The 15,863-nt window shown below is 39.9% G+C and overlaps 1 protein-coding gene across 5 annotated transcripts in view; it reads right to left on the minus strand.

The window, feature by feature from the left end:
• CACNB2 (calcium voltage-gated channel auxiliary subunit beta 2) overlaps positions 1-15,863 on the minus strand; it is a 380,199-nt gene that overhangs the window by 181,882 nt on the left and 182,454 nt on the right. Inside the window, exon 1 of one of the 5 annotated variants that reach the window (XM_045085012.1) lies at positions 595-2,470. The exons of the other annotated variants lie outside the window; for them this stretch is intronic. Within the exon in view, the coding sequence (XP_044940947.1) occupies positions 595-645 (51 nt within the window). The 5' untranslated portion in view covers positions 646-2,470. Of the gene's footprint in view, positions 1-594; positions 2,471-15,863 lie in introns of those variants that run through there. 5 annotated transcript variants of the gene reach the window in all.

Raw genomic sequence — 15,863 nt, forward strand, 5'->3', positions numbered from 1 at the left:
ATCCATTCCAAATCGAAAGACCCAAACATCCAGTTTTTATCTGGTAAAGCACTATGCTTACGTTTTTTTTTTTTTAAAAACATTAGACTCCCATTTCTGTATTTCATTAAATTCACACATTTTTGAAGTGACAAACAAGCAACGAACTCTGAATTTGCATCCATGCAGAAAGTCAAATCATTTTGATTTACATAGAAAGGCTTCTGGAAAGAAAAAAAGAAAAGAAAAGAAAAGCAAGCAAGCAGCAAGTGTCCAGACTGTCAGTGCTCTGCGTAAGGGACCCACTGTCCACAGCTGGAGAAAGCATTTCCATTTTCCAGTGTCTCCCAGTCTCTCCCTCTCTCTGCCACAAGCTACGATACTGATCTCAATTACATACAGTTTAAAACCAGAGTTTCAGCTCTCCTTGCTTCAACCGCTCCGGAACATTTACATAATCGCACTGCAAATGACATTTCTGGCATGATAAGCGAAACTTCTGAAAAAGTGAAGCGACGAACGTGATTGAGCTTGAGCTCGCTAACAATCAAGGACATTCCTGTTCTCTTTAAACCACACCGTGCATCTGGCCTGCCTCCCTGCCCGCCTGCTTACCCCAGGAATGATGTACTTAGTCTGAGGAGACATGAAGCGTCTGTCAAGCATGCCAGCCCCGTTCCAAGTGCACCCAGCTCTCCAGAGAGCAAGAATGTGCTTCACAGGGGCAAGAACTCAGTTAAAAAGCTCAAGGCAGCCAAGGGTGGCTTTGCTGACCGGCATATCCATCAACTGCTTTCCTTTTCCTTGCTGGCTGGAGGTGTGCGCAGTTGTAGCCAGCCAGTGTGACTTTCTAAAAAGTTCTTCAGATTATAATGGCTCTCTCTGTTCTGGAACCATTTAGGCATCGCAGACAAGCTCATCAAAGTCAATTAACAAACACAAGTGGGAGGGTCTCTTTCTCCTCCCAGCTACGTCAGCTGGCTTGCAAGAGCAAAGCCTGTGAACTTGTGAAACCGACAAACGTTTCATCAATGTCAGATGCCTGCCTTGGGGCGACACTGGCTACAGTGGTGCTTCGGGATACTTTACGATACAACAGATTGCACAACTGGACAAGCGGTCAGTGATCAAGAAAACTACTAGACTGTGAAAAAAAGTCTGGAACACAAGTGAGGACATTCCTGTGCTCACATCCGATGGGAGAAAATATTTCCTCCCTCGCATACGAGAAAGTGATCTCTTTCTTTTGTGGTCACCTTTCACATTCTCCGCGTGCATGAAAAAAACATTTTTTCCCCCCACAAAGCCAAATGCTTGGATAAATTTAATTTTATTTTAACTGAAAACGTCTTTTCATCCAAAGATGACTTTTTAAAAAATGGAACAAAAACCACTATACTCTAAGAACATGTTTGCAAAGCATGTAACAAAGGATTACTATCCAGAAGACAGAAAGAGCTCCTAAAAGCCAATAAAGAAAAGACCCACAAAATAAGAGAATAAGGAAAAGAAATATGAATAAATAAACCACAGAAGAGAAAAACCCAAGTGGCCAAGAAACGAAAAATGCTTTGCTGCTGGTTGGGAATACAAATGAAAATCTCAATTTACCATTTCACACCCATTTGGGTAGAAACATTTAAGGTCTTTGAAATTCTAGACCTTGGTGAGGACGTCAAACAGGGGTTGGCACACTCTAGCCCGAGGCCATATCTAAGCAGCTACCCATTACTCGTAACTTGCTAGCTAAGAGGATGACTGATGGCTGCTTTCGCTTGACAGGTGCAGAGTTGAGGTTATGAGAGAGACCATGTAGCTTACCAAGGCTGAAATATTTCTGGGCTACTCCTTCATGGAAAAGGTCTGCCAGCCCCTGAAGCAGAGTAACTAGACTCTCAGACTTTGTGGGTGGGAGTATAAATCGGGACAGTCACGTTTGTGATTTTGAGAAAGGTGAGGGCAGCAAAGTTGTTAGTGACCGTGCCTGTTGGGGGCCCTCCTGTCCCTCACACAGGCACACAGGGCGGCAGAGTAGGCACAGAACGTCGCTAGCAACTTTGGAGATGTTGGTAAAAACCTGTTAACAAATCCAACATGTAGCAACAGGAAAGTGGATAAACAAGGTCTGAGACCCTACAACAAGGAGAGTAAATGGTTTATGAGTAACTACATGGATTAAATCAAAGCAAGCATGTCGATAGGGAAAAGCAAGTTGTAGGACCTTTATACCTTGAGAACCTATGATATGATTTGTATAAAGTTGGAAAATATCTGAAAATACTTCATGCTTTCTGTAGGTAGTGAAAGTATAGAAATAAATGTGAAAAAGGACTAAATGCAGGAGAGTGTTACATCAGGAAAGGAGTCCTTTTGGAAGAATTACTGAAGGTTGGGGAAACTCTACTAGTGATATTTTATTTCTTACACTAGGTTGTGCTTCCACCGCTCGCCACTATATTATTTTCTATGTATTTTTTGTAACTAAAAATGTCATAATTAAGTGCATTATTTATTCATAATAAAGAAATAATTTTAGGATTAGAAAAAACAGTGGACAGAATGAGGCAAAAATGCCAAATCATTATATAGACATTAAAATGTTTATAGGACACTTTCATTTGCGACAAAATACATATGATATGTGAGAATAAGTAAAAGAAAAAGAATAGCCTACCATTTTTTTTCTATAATAATGACTCCGCTGTTAAAATGATTTAGAGGAAAAACTTGTAAGGAAACATGAATTCTATTTATAGTGGTTGCATCTAGGTAGTGGGTTGAGGGTACGTTTTTTTTCTCTCCTTTAAAAAAATTTAGTATTTTGGGGTACCCGGGTGGCTCAGTTGGTTAAGTGTCCGCATCTTGATTTCAGCTCAGATCATGATCTTAGGGTCCTGAGATCAAGCCCTGTGTCTGGCTCTGCAATCAGTGGAGAGTTTGCTTAAGATTCTCTCTCTCCCTGCCTCTGCCTCTCCCCTGGCTTATGTGCGTGAGCGCACACACACACACACACTCTCTCTCTTTCTCTCTCAAAAAAATAAAAAAATAAAATATTTTTTTAAAAAAGTATTTTCAAACTTTTCATGATAGGTTTATATTATTTTTCTGATCCCCCCAAAAGTATTAAGTGTCTAACTGACAACCAAGGGTTATCCAATTTTCTAGAGGAATTAGAAACCTTTGTTTAACTCACTATTTACTTTAGATTACAATATCTTATATATGTGTAAGAGTAGAAATCAATTTTCAAAAACCTGATAGGAATGCCAATGGATCTGATGATTTGATGAGCAGAAACAAATTCATCCAGTAAAAATGCTAATGATTTCCATCTAGTATAAAAAATAACCGCCTCTCCCCCCACCCCACAACTGTTTTATTGCCTGGTGCAGTAGTTAACAGTTCTGTACCTAATTTAACAATCTTAGCCCTGTGTCTTTTTTTCAACAACTATAAATGCTTAGGTCTCTCCCATAATCTTTCTAAACTGGTTTTACCATCCTCCCAGTTTCCTCAATAAACTAAAAAATCTTTGAAACACATTCACGGTACATTTATTTGTGATAAACATACTGAAATTTTTGGAAAATTAGACTTGGTCTTCAATGTCTCTGACAATGGCATATTTGATTACTAGCTTTCCAAGTCTAGCCCATATTAGTATACAGCGCCACTAAGATATACTTAGAATAGAAAAACATCGGTCACTGATGTTAATTTCAGGTAAGCAAAAAACAACTGGGGTTTGAAAAGGAGGAGATGGAAATTCTGCAAGCCAATTTCAATGCCTTTCCAAGCACCTATAAGTTTTTTAATACTAAACAACAGTACGTCCCTGTTACAGGGATAGCACTTTTTTCACACATTAAATATGATTTCCTTCTTCCCCTTTCAAATGGGACCGAGGCATATTTTCTTGAGGTCTCTGGGAAGACAAAGATAAACAGAGAGAAGAGACAGTATAAGAAATGCAGGTTATCAGGGAAAAATAGACTATTCAGAGTGCAAGCCAGGAATGTGATAACAGAAGTGCATGCAAGATTTTAGATCAGCTTATCATTCCAGAAACCAGAAGAAATGACAAACCCAAGACAATCTGGTCACTTTCCAGGGTTAAGAGGGTAGGTGACCTTAATTTAGGTGGGTTAGTCAATATCCAGTAGTTATTTATTTTTTTCAAAGATTGTATTTATTTATTTGGTGGGGGGAGGGGCAGAGGGAGAGGGAGAGAATCTCAAGCAGATTCTGAGCTAAGGGTGGAGCCCAGGGCAGGGCTTGATTCCACAATCCCGAGATCATGACCTGAACCAAAACCGAGTTGGACACTCAACTGACGGACCCATTAGGTACCGTATGATTTTTTTTTTTTTAAAGATTTATTTATTTGAGAGAAACAGTAAGTAGGGGAGAGACAGAGGGAGAGAATCTTCAAACAGACTCCTCGCTGAACGCGGAGCCCTGTGTGGGACTCAATCCCATGACCTGAACGAAACCAAGAGTGGGATGCTTAACCGACTGAGCCACCCAGGTGCCCCTCCAATAGTGATTTTTTAGTTTTTCATACATATGATAAATTTTCAAGCTAAGTGTTTGTAATTTACAGAATGTCTAAGATACAAAGAATAAATAATGTCTAAAATATATAGTATAGAATAAAAATACTAAAAATGACATTTTCTGTTTTTTCTAGGTATAAGATAACTTCCCTGGTTTTACAAAGCATTTTCATTGTTAAGTACTGGGGGTGGGGGATGTGTGGAGAACAACCCAGAACAAAAGGAAACAATAGCAACACTTATCCTTGCCATCCCTCAGGTTCCTAATCTATGAAAAGAGAATTGTCAAGATTACATGAAACCTCTAAAATACATCTGGCACATCAGAGACGACAAAGAAATGTTAGTTTTCTTTGCTATAACTGGGTGGTTCTCAGCTGGGAATGATTTTGCCCCTAGGGGACATTTAGCAATGTCGAGGGACATTTCTGATTGCCACACTGGGACGGGTGGTTGGTTTACTGGCATCTAGTGGGTAGAAGCCAAGGATGCCGCTAAACATCTTATAAGGCACAGGCAAGTCTCCCACAACAAAGAATTTTCCAGCTCAATAGGTCAATAGTGCTGAGGTTGAGAAATCTGAAGGTGTCCTTTATATCAATGCTATCAATGAGAAGCACTTTAACGTCCTGTGAAATTCAAACCATATCTAGATCTACGCCAGGTTGCCTCAATGTAGGATAGAGAGTTGGAAAGGCAAAGGGCAGGGACAGGGGAAGCTGACCGCTGTGAATTGGGGACATCTCAGAGGCAGCCCCTGGGAGCTCAGCCAAGTGCCCAGTTGTACTATGAGTTTCTACTGGAGGAGCCCGTGGAGACCACAGGCTAGCTTGGTGTCAGTTCAGATGGAAGAATCAAAGGTTTCTGCAGTCGGGACTGGCATTCACACCACTAATCTTTTGCATTAGCTTGTTTCCAGTTCCCTTCTACCATACCCCTACCAACTCCCCCCCCCACCCCCACCCCAAGTTGTCTTTGCTAAACTGTGAAAAAGGCTTCATGAAATTGACATGAGAACTGGAGAACTCCGGGAGCGCTATTTTTATAACCAAAGAGGCATGCTTACCAATCTGCCAAGAGAAGGGTTCTCTTTATTTGCTGTATTTGTATTCAGAATTGTTATTATCTGTCTACATAAACAGAAGGCAGGGAGGAGAGCTTCAATAGCCCTGAATCCTTAATCTGAGACAACAGTCCCATTTGTTGTTCTAAACTTTAAAACGGCAGCGGAACTTTCTGGATTGGGGGTGGGGGGCAAAGTAGAAATATGTTATGTTGCCAGGAAACAAACAAACAAAAAGATCAAAATTTTGGAAATCACGTACTTTGAGCAGCCACTCCAGACTTCAAAGGCCAGACTGTTTATCTAACGGGCAAGGATTGTGAAAAAAACTTCCTTGATCAAACCCCCATTTAGAGCTTGTGCCATCAATGGTGTCATCTTTGATTACAAAAGGCCACGATATGTGTACAAATATGGATAATTATGGCGTGCGTTAGCCAGACAGTGAATCAGGACAGCAAAACAAAACTCAAACGTGTGTGTACACTCTAAACCTCGCATGTGTTTTTGGTAAATAACAGCCAAACACATTGTTTTTCTCAAGAAATAAAAACAAGAGACAATTCCAAATGCCATAGAAAAAAAAAAAACAAAAACCCAAATGAAAATAGTCACATTTATAATTGAATTTTGTTTCCGCCTAACTTATTGTTGTCACTAATAAATTTATTTATTTATTTATTTATTTATTTATTATTTCATGTGGCAACAAATCCCAATCAATTTCTACTGGTTACTGATTCAGAAGAATAGGAGCAAGAACAAAGCATTTTTCCCCCATATCCGTACTATTTGACCCCAAAACTTGCACCGTTCAATTTCTTTCCTCGTGTTTTATTCTTGTAAGTAGTCTGTTATCAACTTGGCCCTAATTCATCTAGGGGCAGATGAAGGCAGAATCTTCATTTAAATCAGAGCCACTCAAATCAAAATTTATGAAATTTTTTATTTCATAAAAAATCTAGCAGTGACGGAACTCAGCTAGCTTCTTGACCTTCTTCCCTCCTTGATAAAAGAGTTCCCCCCCTTTTTAAAAATATATTACGCAATTTATCTTTAGTTAAGAACTTACACTGGCCAAACAACTTCCTTTCTGAGACATTGTTCTAATTTCAAACATATCACAACTGACAAGAGCCGAAAGGAACTCTCTTCTCCACCATTTGCTTTCCCTCACTATTGGCTAAGACAGACTTGAAAATATTCCTGAGTACTGTTATTAACAAAGAGCCACAGTAATTTTAATCTACATCAAAACTTCTACTTCAGACTATTCTAGGAAAAATAAAAGAAGGAGAGGGTGTCTTGGGGGCTCCTTTGACCTTTTTATTTCCCCATGGATCCGTTCTACTGTAAATTTGACTCCAAAAAAGCATATTTTATAATTTTTTTGGTACTTGCAACCTGCATTTAACATAATAAAACTCTCTTTCCTTATTACTAAATGTCTTTCCAGAGTGATCTATAAGAAAATCCACTGACTATTCTCTATAGTAATTGAATGAACCTATGCAATTCAATGTATTATGTTTAATGTTTGAATATTTCCCTTTAAAAGAACCGCCACTGAATTATGCCAGATGGGGTGTGGGCTGGGGATTAAGAAGGTTACATCAAGCGCTGGGTTTGCACTGTGTTTTTGAGATACCCCTGGTCCTAACACACACCCACAATTCTTAATCTTCCCAGGCTTGCTCTATCATGCCATCTTATGGGTTTTCCTCCTGAAATTTTCACTTCTCACCTGCTTTAAGGGAGTCATTATTCCCTACTCCCAGTTTCTGTGAGGTTGTCCTAAATATCCAAGGTCTTTCATTTCCAGGCTCTTACATGTAGCACCAGCTAGACACATTCCCATGACTTCCAGTAGTGTGCTCAAACATACTTGCTTCCAAAGGAATTTTTCTTCCACTCCCAATACCCCAGTCCTGCACACTGTAGTGAACAGCACCACTGTCCTCCTGTGACTAGACCAAAAACTCATTGGCAAGTCCTGTCCACTCAAGCCAACCTTTGTTGCCTCTCTTGTGACCTGCCTAGCAATAGCCCCTAACTCACTTCATGGCTGCTGTCCCACCTCCACAGATAGCCAAAGTTGTCTCTTGTTTTATGAGGTTTTAGTCATTTATTTATATGAGAGAGAGCAGGAGAGCGAGAGCTCATGAGTGGGGGGTGGGGAGGAGCAGCGGGAGAGGGACAAGCAGACTCTGTGCTCTACACTGAGCGTGGAGCCTGATGCGGGGCTCGATCCCATAAACCTGAGATCATGACCTGAGCCCAAATCAAGAGTTCAACATTTAACTGACCGAGTCACAGAGGTGCCCTGAAAGTTGTCTTTTTTAAAGCACGAATTCATTTCAATTGCTCCGCTGCTTAATATCTTCTAATCGTTTCTCAGTGCAGCTGAAATGTGCAGGGCTGGTGAGAACTGGCTCCTAGCCACATTTCTGACCTCATCTCCCCTCACTCTGCCCGTCGGTGCCACAGCAGAAGCCACAATGGCCTTCCTGATGTCCCCAGACTGCACCACATGCATTCTGGTGTCAGGGATCTGCATTTGCTCTTCTGACTAGTTGGAATGCTTTCCCCGTAGACAGACACATGGCTGCCTCCCTCTTATATCATTCAGGTAAACTCATCTCCTCAGAGAAGCCCTGACCTCTGGGACCAAAGTAGAGCTATTCTCTGTCACAAGACCCTGTTTGATTTTCTCTGCAGCTTAGAGCAATAGTTGAAGGTACCCAATGTATTGATTTCTAGATCATATTTGCCTTCCCATTAGAACGAGTATAGAACATCTGGTTTGTCCACCATGCTAACTTCAGTTTTAATATGGCCACCATGAATGTGCTCTCTTACTGCTTTCAGAAGAGTATGGTCTTTTCTGTAATCTAGTAAAACCTGGAAGTATATTCAATAAAGCCGAAAGGACGCTAGACTCAGAGATAGTAGAATGGAGTTAGTTCCAACTCTGCTGCCATTTAACTAACTGGTTGAGTGACTTGATATGCCTGAAGCCTTAGAAGCTTCCAACTTAAAGAGAGGTTGTTCAACTGGTCTACAGAGAGGCTAATGACTTAGTCTAGCCCTACCACTATCAGTTCAAAAATTTATATTCCACTAAACATGCTGGAGGAAAGAGACTTCATACAATAGTCTAAATTAGTTAGAGCTTCTAGTTATAATCTCTAAGAGATTCACAACTAATTTAGGTAAAAAAAAAAAATGGCCAAAATAAATGGCCCTTGCTTGGTTAATCAAATTTTCACCCAATTCTTCTTTAAACTAAAGCTTGCTGGGGTGCCTGGGTGGCTCAGAGGGTTAAAGCCTCTGCCTTTGGCTCAGGTCATGATCCCAGAGCCCTGTCTGTCAAATAAATAAATAAAATCTTAAAAAAAAAAAAAATAAACTAAAGCTTGCTGACCTAGCGAGTCCTAAAAGGAGCATATCTGATATCTTCCTGCATTTGCGAGTTGGCCATATAATATAGACTTAAATAAGGTCTGCCAAACATCGTAAGTATTAAATAGTGAATATGATTTTTAGGACTTATTTTGTCTTACCTTTAAAATTCCAACTTTGGTCAGATATAGCTGACACAGGAAATTGTAAGATAATTAGAGTGTGCATCGTGGTGGTTTGATATAAACATGTACGTTGTGATAGTTAATTCACACATTCTATCATCTCACGTGGTGTCTTTTTGTAATGAGTGTGGGAACACCTCATTGTCAGTTGCAGTCATGATGCCTTAGATCCTCAGAGCTTACTCATCCTAGAGCTAAACGTCTGGAACCTTTATCATCGTCTCCCTGTTTCTCCCCACCACCGAGCCCCAGCATTCATTTCGCTAACCTACAATGAACTTCTAAATTTTCAAAATACGAATTTATAAATTCAGTACAACAGGATAAAATTAAATAAAACAGATTAAAAAATAGATCTAGGGGAAACAATGAATTAGGGATACAGAAGAGCATACAGGACTGCTAAAAATAAGACCATGAACTCAAATGGAATGGCTCCCACCATGTGATTTCATTTTACTAATTCCTGCGATGAAGTAGTGAAATGAGTCGATTTTTCTAGATGCAAATTTTGTGTAAATCACAAAAATGTGAACTGAATTTACTCCCTAATTTTTACTACAAACAGAGACCCATTTTTACAGCTTCCATCTCCCCCACACCACTTTTTCATTACAGGGTGATTTAGGAGCACCAACTCTAAGAAAACAAGATATTCCCAACCCCATTTTTAAAACAGCGACAGGTTTCATCATTTCCTTTTATGAGAATAAAAACTCGAGACTCTGGCTCTAATTTTTTGAGGAATTTTGGAATAGGTTATGAGTGGGACCTTATTCATGTTTCAGATTGAGAATAACAACTGTTTGGCACTTTGTTTGGGGGAAACTTTTCCCTGAGCGTTGATGATTCTTTTTTGTCATAAGGTTTGTGCATCAATAGCATTTATTCCTATGTGGCCCAGAATACAAACTTCCAACCTGAATCCATCATGTACCACAGCTGAGTGGAAAAAGGATAAGGGAAACAGGCAGAGAAATAAAATTCGCACAAGTGAAGGAAGACAGTGGGAAATACATCTGTGTGTCCGCAATCCTAACTACTTTCACTGCGTGCATTCCTCAGGTTGGTGGTTCGCAAAGTGTGGTCTGAGGACCAGAGACCATTTCAGAAGATCTTCGAGGTCAAAACGATTCTCTATCAGATGAAAAACTGGAGATACCCCAAAAATAAACGGGAAGTTTTAAAATGGTCTCCTTTTTCTCTAACTATCCGATGAAATCATGTATGATAAATCTCCGAGTGAGCCCTGGAGCTCGTTTCCGCCCCAACGGTGAGTGATTCATTTCATTGAGCCGCAAATGTATGTCAATGTTAAGTAGTGTCTTCAGGATAAACGTCTCACTATTCCGTACTTGGTCTCTGACAGTGACAGAATGTGCTGTCTGTTCCAGAGACCCCTGTCTTTGATGATGAGCACTATGATCTGATAAGCAGAATTCCTTAAGTGTGTGTGTAGATCAACTACTTAAATGCATCTTAAGGGGCCCTTGAGCGGCTCAGTCCGTTAAGCATTTGACTTTGGGCCAGGTGATGATCTACTAGAACTTATACAGCAATTCAGTAATGTGGCAGGACACAAAATCAATGCACAGAAATCAGTTGCTTTGTTATACACTAACAATGAAAACACAGAAAGGGAAATGAGAGAATTGATTCCATTTACTAGAGCACCAAGAACCATAAGATACCTGGGAATAAACCTAACCAAAGAGGTAAATGATCTGTACGCGAGGAACTACAGAACACTCATGAAAGACATCGAAGAAGACACAAAAAGATGGAAGACCATTCCATGCTCATGGATCAGAAGAATAAACATTGTTAAAATGTCTATACTGCTTAGAGCCATCTATACTTTCAATGCCATCCCGATTTCTTAGCAAAAGAATTGCTAAGAAAATGTTGAAAAAGAAAAACAAAACTGGGTGCATCACATTGCCTGATTTCAAGCTTTACAACAAAGCTGTGATCACCAAGACAGCATGGTACTGGCATAAAAAAAGACACACAGGCCAGTGTAACAGAGTAGAGAGCCCAGATATGGACCTGCAACTCTATGGTCAAATAATCTTTAAAAATCAGGAAAAAATATCCAGTGGAAAATAGACAGTCTCTTCAATAAATGGCGCTGGGAAAACTGGACAGCTATGCGCAGAAGAATGAAACTCAACCATTCTTTTATACCATACACAAAGATAAACTTGAAATGGATAAAAGACCTCAACGTGAGGCAGGAATCTATCAAAATCCTAGAGGAGAACATAGGCAGTAACCTCTTCAACTTCGGCTGTAGCAACTTCTTGCAAGACACATGTCTAAAGGCAAAGAAAACAAAAGTGAAAAAGAACTTTCGGGACTTCATCAAGATCAAAAGCTTCTGCACAGCAAAGCAAATAGTCAACAAAACAAAGAGGAAACCCATGGAATGGGAGAAGATATTCACAAATGACAGTACAGACAAAGGGCTGATATCCAAGATCTATAAAGAGCTCCTCAGGGTCCTGGGATCAAGCCCTGCGTCAGGCTCCTTGCTTCTCCCTCTGCCCTTCCCCCTGCTCATGCTCTCACTCACGCAGTCTCTCGCGTTCTCTCAAATGAATAAACAAACAAACAAACAAACAAACAAAAATCTTAAGAAAAAAAAAATAAGTGCACCTTGCACCTTAGGTACAAAGATACTTAAGTATAATGTGGTTAATCTGAGAATTATGATGCATATGATACGTACGTGGTTAAATCGGGTAAACACCACCACTTGCTTGAAAACAGTGGTTCTCAGCCTTGCTGCAAAGTGGAACCCCTGGAGAGCTTTAAGGTCTCCCGATGCCTGAATCCTACCCCGCCGAGATTCTGAGATTCTGACTTAATTGGTCTGGGATGCAGCTTGGGCATGTGGAGTTTTAAAAGCTCCCCAGGTGATTCTAATGTGCAGCCAAGATAGAAAACTACTGTGTTAGGGCAGTGTAAATTCTCTTTTCTCTGCAGGTTTCATCATTGTTCCCTGTTCAGTCTTTGAGGCTTGAATTCTTGTAGCTCTTGAATTCATACCCTGAGACCTAGCCCTTGATGTTGCCGTAATATACCCCGTCTCCCGGTGTCTTAGATCCTTCCAGAAAACTGGCTGCAGAGATTAAGCTCTCCATAGGCAGCTCCTTTTCGTATCCTGTCCTAACTTTCTATCCGCTTCCAGCATTTGGCACTTTCTAAAACCAGCCCTGTTGGTCCCCATGGAGTCCCATTCCAGAAGCCCTACCGTGCTGTCCCCTGTCCATTCATGAGAGGAAGTTAGTCAGACACAGTCAAACCTCTGCCCTTAGCAGAGCACAGGAATGAATGTGGTCATTCCAAACACTGCTGGTGCAATTTAGTATTTCCAGATGTGCATATTTCCACAAGATAGCATTTAAGTAGATCTGATATGTTTGGAGGCTGAAGAAATGAATCAAAAGAGAATTATGTTGTTTTTATTATGAATGTGTAATGAATACACTTACAAAAAATATGTTCTTCATATAACAAGCATGTTCTTTTGTGGTCACTTGTCTTGGACCCTGAACTCTGCAGGTGCTTTGGAATAACATAAGAACATATTTCAAGGCTTTATCTGAAACAAAATGAACAAATCACGAATGTTCTAGAATATCATGTTTTTAGTATCATGGAAGTTGGATTTGTTAGTCTTCAAAGAAGGCTTGTCCAAGGAAATGCTTTTTAAAATCATTATTTTCTGCTTGCTGAATTAATGTGGAGCATTAAGAAAAATTTGAAGCATATCCCAGGGCTAGAGGCATAAGCTGCCATTTTCCAAAGAAAAATGAAGATATCTTAAAGTAGAACTTCCTCCAAGGGAGCTGTGATTAAGATCAAATGGGATCTTGTTTATTTTCAGTTTTTAATCTAATGCCATCAGAGGGGGCAGCTGTATTGATGGAGTCTGAGGGAGGAAGACTGGCACGTCTTCCTCCATCTGCTCCTTTTGCCTGGATTGAATCTTCTGCTCTTGGCTTTTCTTGCATAAAGTACCAAGAAAGAGCAAAGTTGGGTCAACATCAAATTGTGCTTTGGATAACCAAGACACAGCACAGTTACCTTGGAACGTGATTTTGAATTCAAAGCTCTTTTTCCTCTGGGGAATGGTTTTACGTGACTTGGATTTCCACATTTTGGATTTTCACATTTAATTCAAGGTGGCTATGATGAGAAGATCATGTTTCATTACTTCCTCAACTAACCATTTGATCCATTTTTTTCATTTCCTCTATTGATTTTTGTTTTTCTTTCCTTTCCATTTCAGTATACCAGCTCAGGTTACTTGTAGGTGCTCCTCTCTTCTGTTATTCATTTATTTTGAAAATAGAAGGCAGAAGAGACTAGCACAGGAGTTAAAACAGGAGTTCGGAATCAGCATCCCAAAGAACTTGACTGGGATCTTGACTCTTGGGCTTGATAGCTATGTGATCTAAGGCAAGTGACTATTCTTCATAAGCCCCAGTTTTTGCAAATCACAGCACAGACACTCTAGACTAGCCTCATAATTTGTAAGGTGCAGCCCAAGATGGAAATGTGGGGCCCTTTGCCCTCAATTATTAAGAATTGCAAGATGACATTGGCAGAGCATTAACCCCAAGGTAGGGCCGGTTCTAAGCTCAGCACAGGTCACTATAGCACTGGGACTCCATCATAGGACATCATGCCTGGAAAGACTGACTGTACATCTTCCACGAGGCTAATGTGAGCAGCACGTGAGACAACATACAGAGAAGATACTAAGCCCAGTGTTGGGCGCACAGAAGTTTTCAATGAATACAAACTATTTTTGAAGTATATTTCCATTGCTCTGAATTCTACCTTATTCACTTCCCAAGTGGCTTATTTATGTCTCCTTGAATATTTCTGTATCACCGCCATCCATTCATTGTCTGTGATGGCAAAGACAGCAAAATTTCTGTTGTGGGATGTTCCCCCCACTCCTGCCTTGGACTCCCTGGGCTGACTTCCACTCACATGTTGAGACCCAATTCAAGCTTCTCCTCCTTTCCGAAGCCTTCCCTGATCTTCTCAGGGCTACAGGCTCCCTTCATTGTCCATCTATTACACACTCCTCTGACACAGCCCCAGTCACTCTGCATATGCAAATCATTACCTAATTTCCCTCTCTTGCCCTAAGTCTGTAGTACCTCACCAGCGAAAATAGTGTGCACTTCCTTAGTATCACTATGGTCTAACCCACAGACGGTGCCTAATAAGTACTTGGTGCATGCATAAATGAATGACCTATTAACTCTCCATAAGCTAGAGGATTAGCCAAGACTCATTACCTTCACTCATATACTCAGTGAGATGTTTAAAACAGGATTTTCCCCTATCTTTGTACGAGGGACATTGTATATCCCTTACACTGTACCACTGTGCGTAATGTTCTATCTGTTGTATAGCAACCAGGCTATAGATGGCTACAAATGACTTTAAGATTGAGATAACTAGGTTTAATTGTTTCCTTTTGACACGTTCAAAGACCTGTACTCATACTGCAGCTCCTTAAAACATGCCTGCAAGAAACTCACTACTGTTCTTTCTGGATAGGAAAATAAAAGGGTAGGAAAATCCATTAGCAATGTGTAGCAACCTTTCTGCTTCTTAGTTCAGTGTAGTTACTGGATGTGATTCTATCTTTTCATTAGGACATTCCAAGTAATTGAGTTTCATGGTATTAAAACTCATTCCTTTAAGTGTGCAAAAATAACACAGGTGCATTCTGATATAAATAATCTCTAATTCCATGTGTTCTTTCACCAAATATATGGAGTCCAAACACATCTTTTCTTCATGATTCAGGTTCATAATCACCACACTGTAATTCTATTAGCCCTCAAAAAAAAAAAAAAAAAAAAAAAAAAAACAGCCCAAATGTTCATCAACGGTAGAATGGACACATAAATTCAGATATAGTCTAATGGGTTCTTTAAACATTTATCACAGAACAACCTTAGAAATGTAATACTAAGTGGGGGAAAAAAGCAAGACTCCAAAGCATATATACAAAGAGTAGCAAGGTTCCATAATGCCCAATTAGGCAAAACAACTCACAGAGCTTAAGGAGGTGTATAGAAGTGAGAAAAGATAAAATGATAAAGAAAACCAAGGAGTTGATCTCCATAAAAGTCAGGAAGGCAGGATAGTGTTTACCTTTTGGCAAGGGTGGTGAGTGGATAGGATAAGGAGGCAGAAGGAGGCTTCTGGGGGCTGTTGGGAAATGTTCTATTCTGTAGACATTTTTTTTGGAGGTGTTACATGGGAGTTTGCTTGCTGTCATTTGCTTTTAAATACGGTGGTGGTTTGGGTTGCAATTTCTTATACGCATTTGGTTTCTAAAATTTTTTTTAGGATTTCCTGCAGTGTCGGGCAGAAGGTACAATTTTATATTTAATGCATTTGTGGCTGCTCTGCATATAAAAACATTAAAAATCTATTAATCCAAAATGACCTAGCAAGCTCTGATCTCTAATGCATAAAGAAGACATTTTAGAGTTTATTCCTTTAATGTCGTTTTGACAATTTGTCATCTCACTTGGGCTTCAGGTTCACAAATACAGTTATTGTTCCTTTCACATTCATTCATTTTTGAAATCAGAAATGACAACTAACATAAAATACAACTCTATTTTCTTTTTCTTT

Source organism: Mustela putorius, unplaced genomic scaffold, assembly GCF_011764305.1.
Source record: "Mustela putorius furo isolate JIRA1106 unplaced genomic scaffold, ASM1176430v1.1 tig00000827_pilon_pilon_pilon, whole genome shotgun sequence".
NCBI classification, from domain to species: Eukaryota; Metazoa; Chordata; class Mammalia; order Carnivora; family Mustelidae; genus Mustela; species Mustela putorius.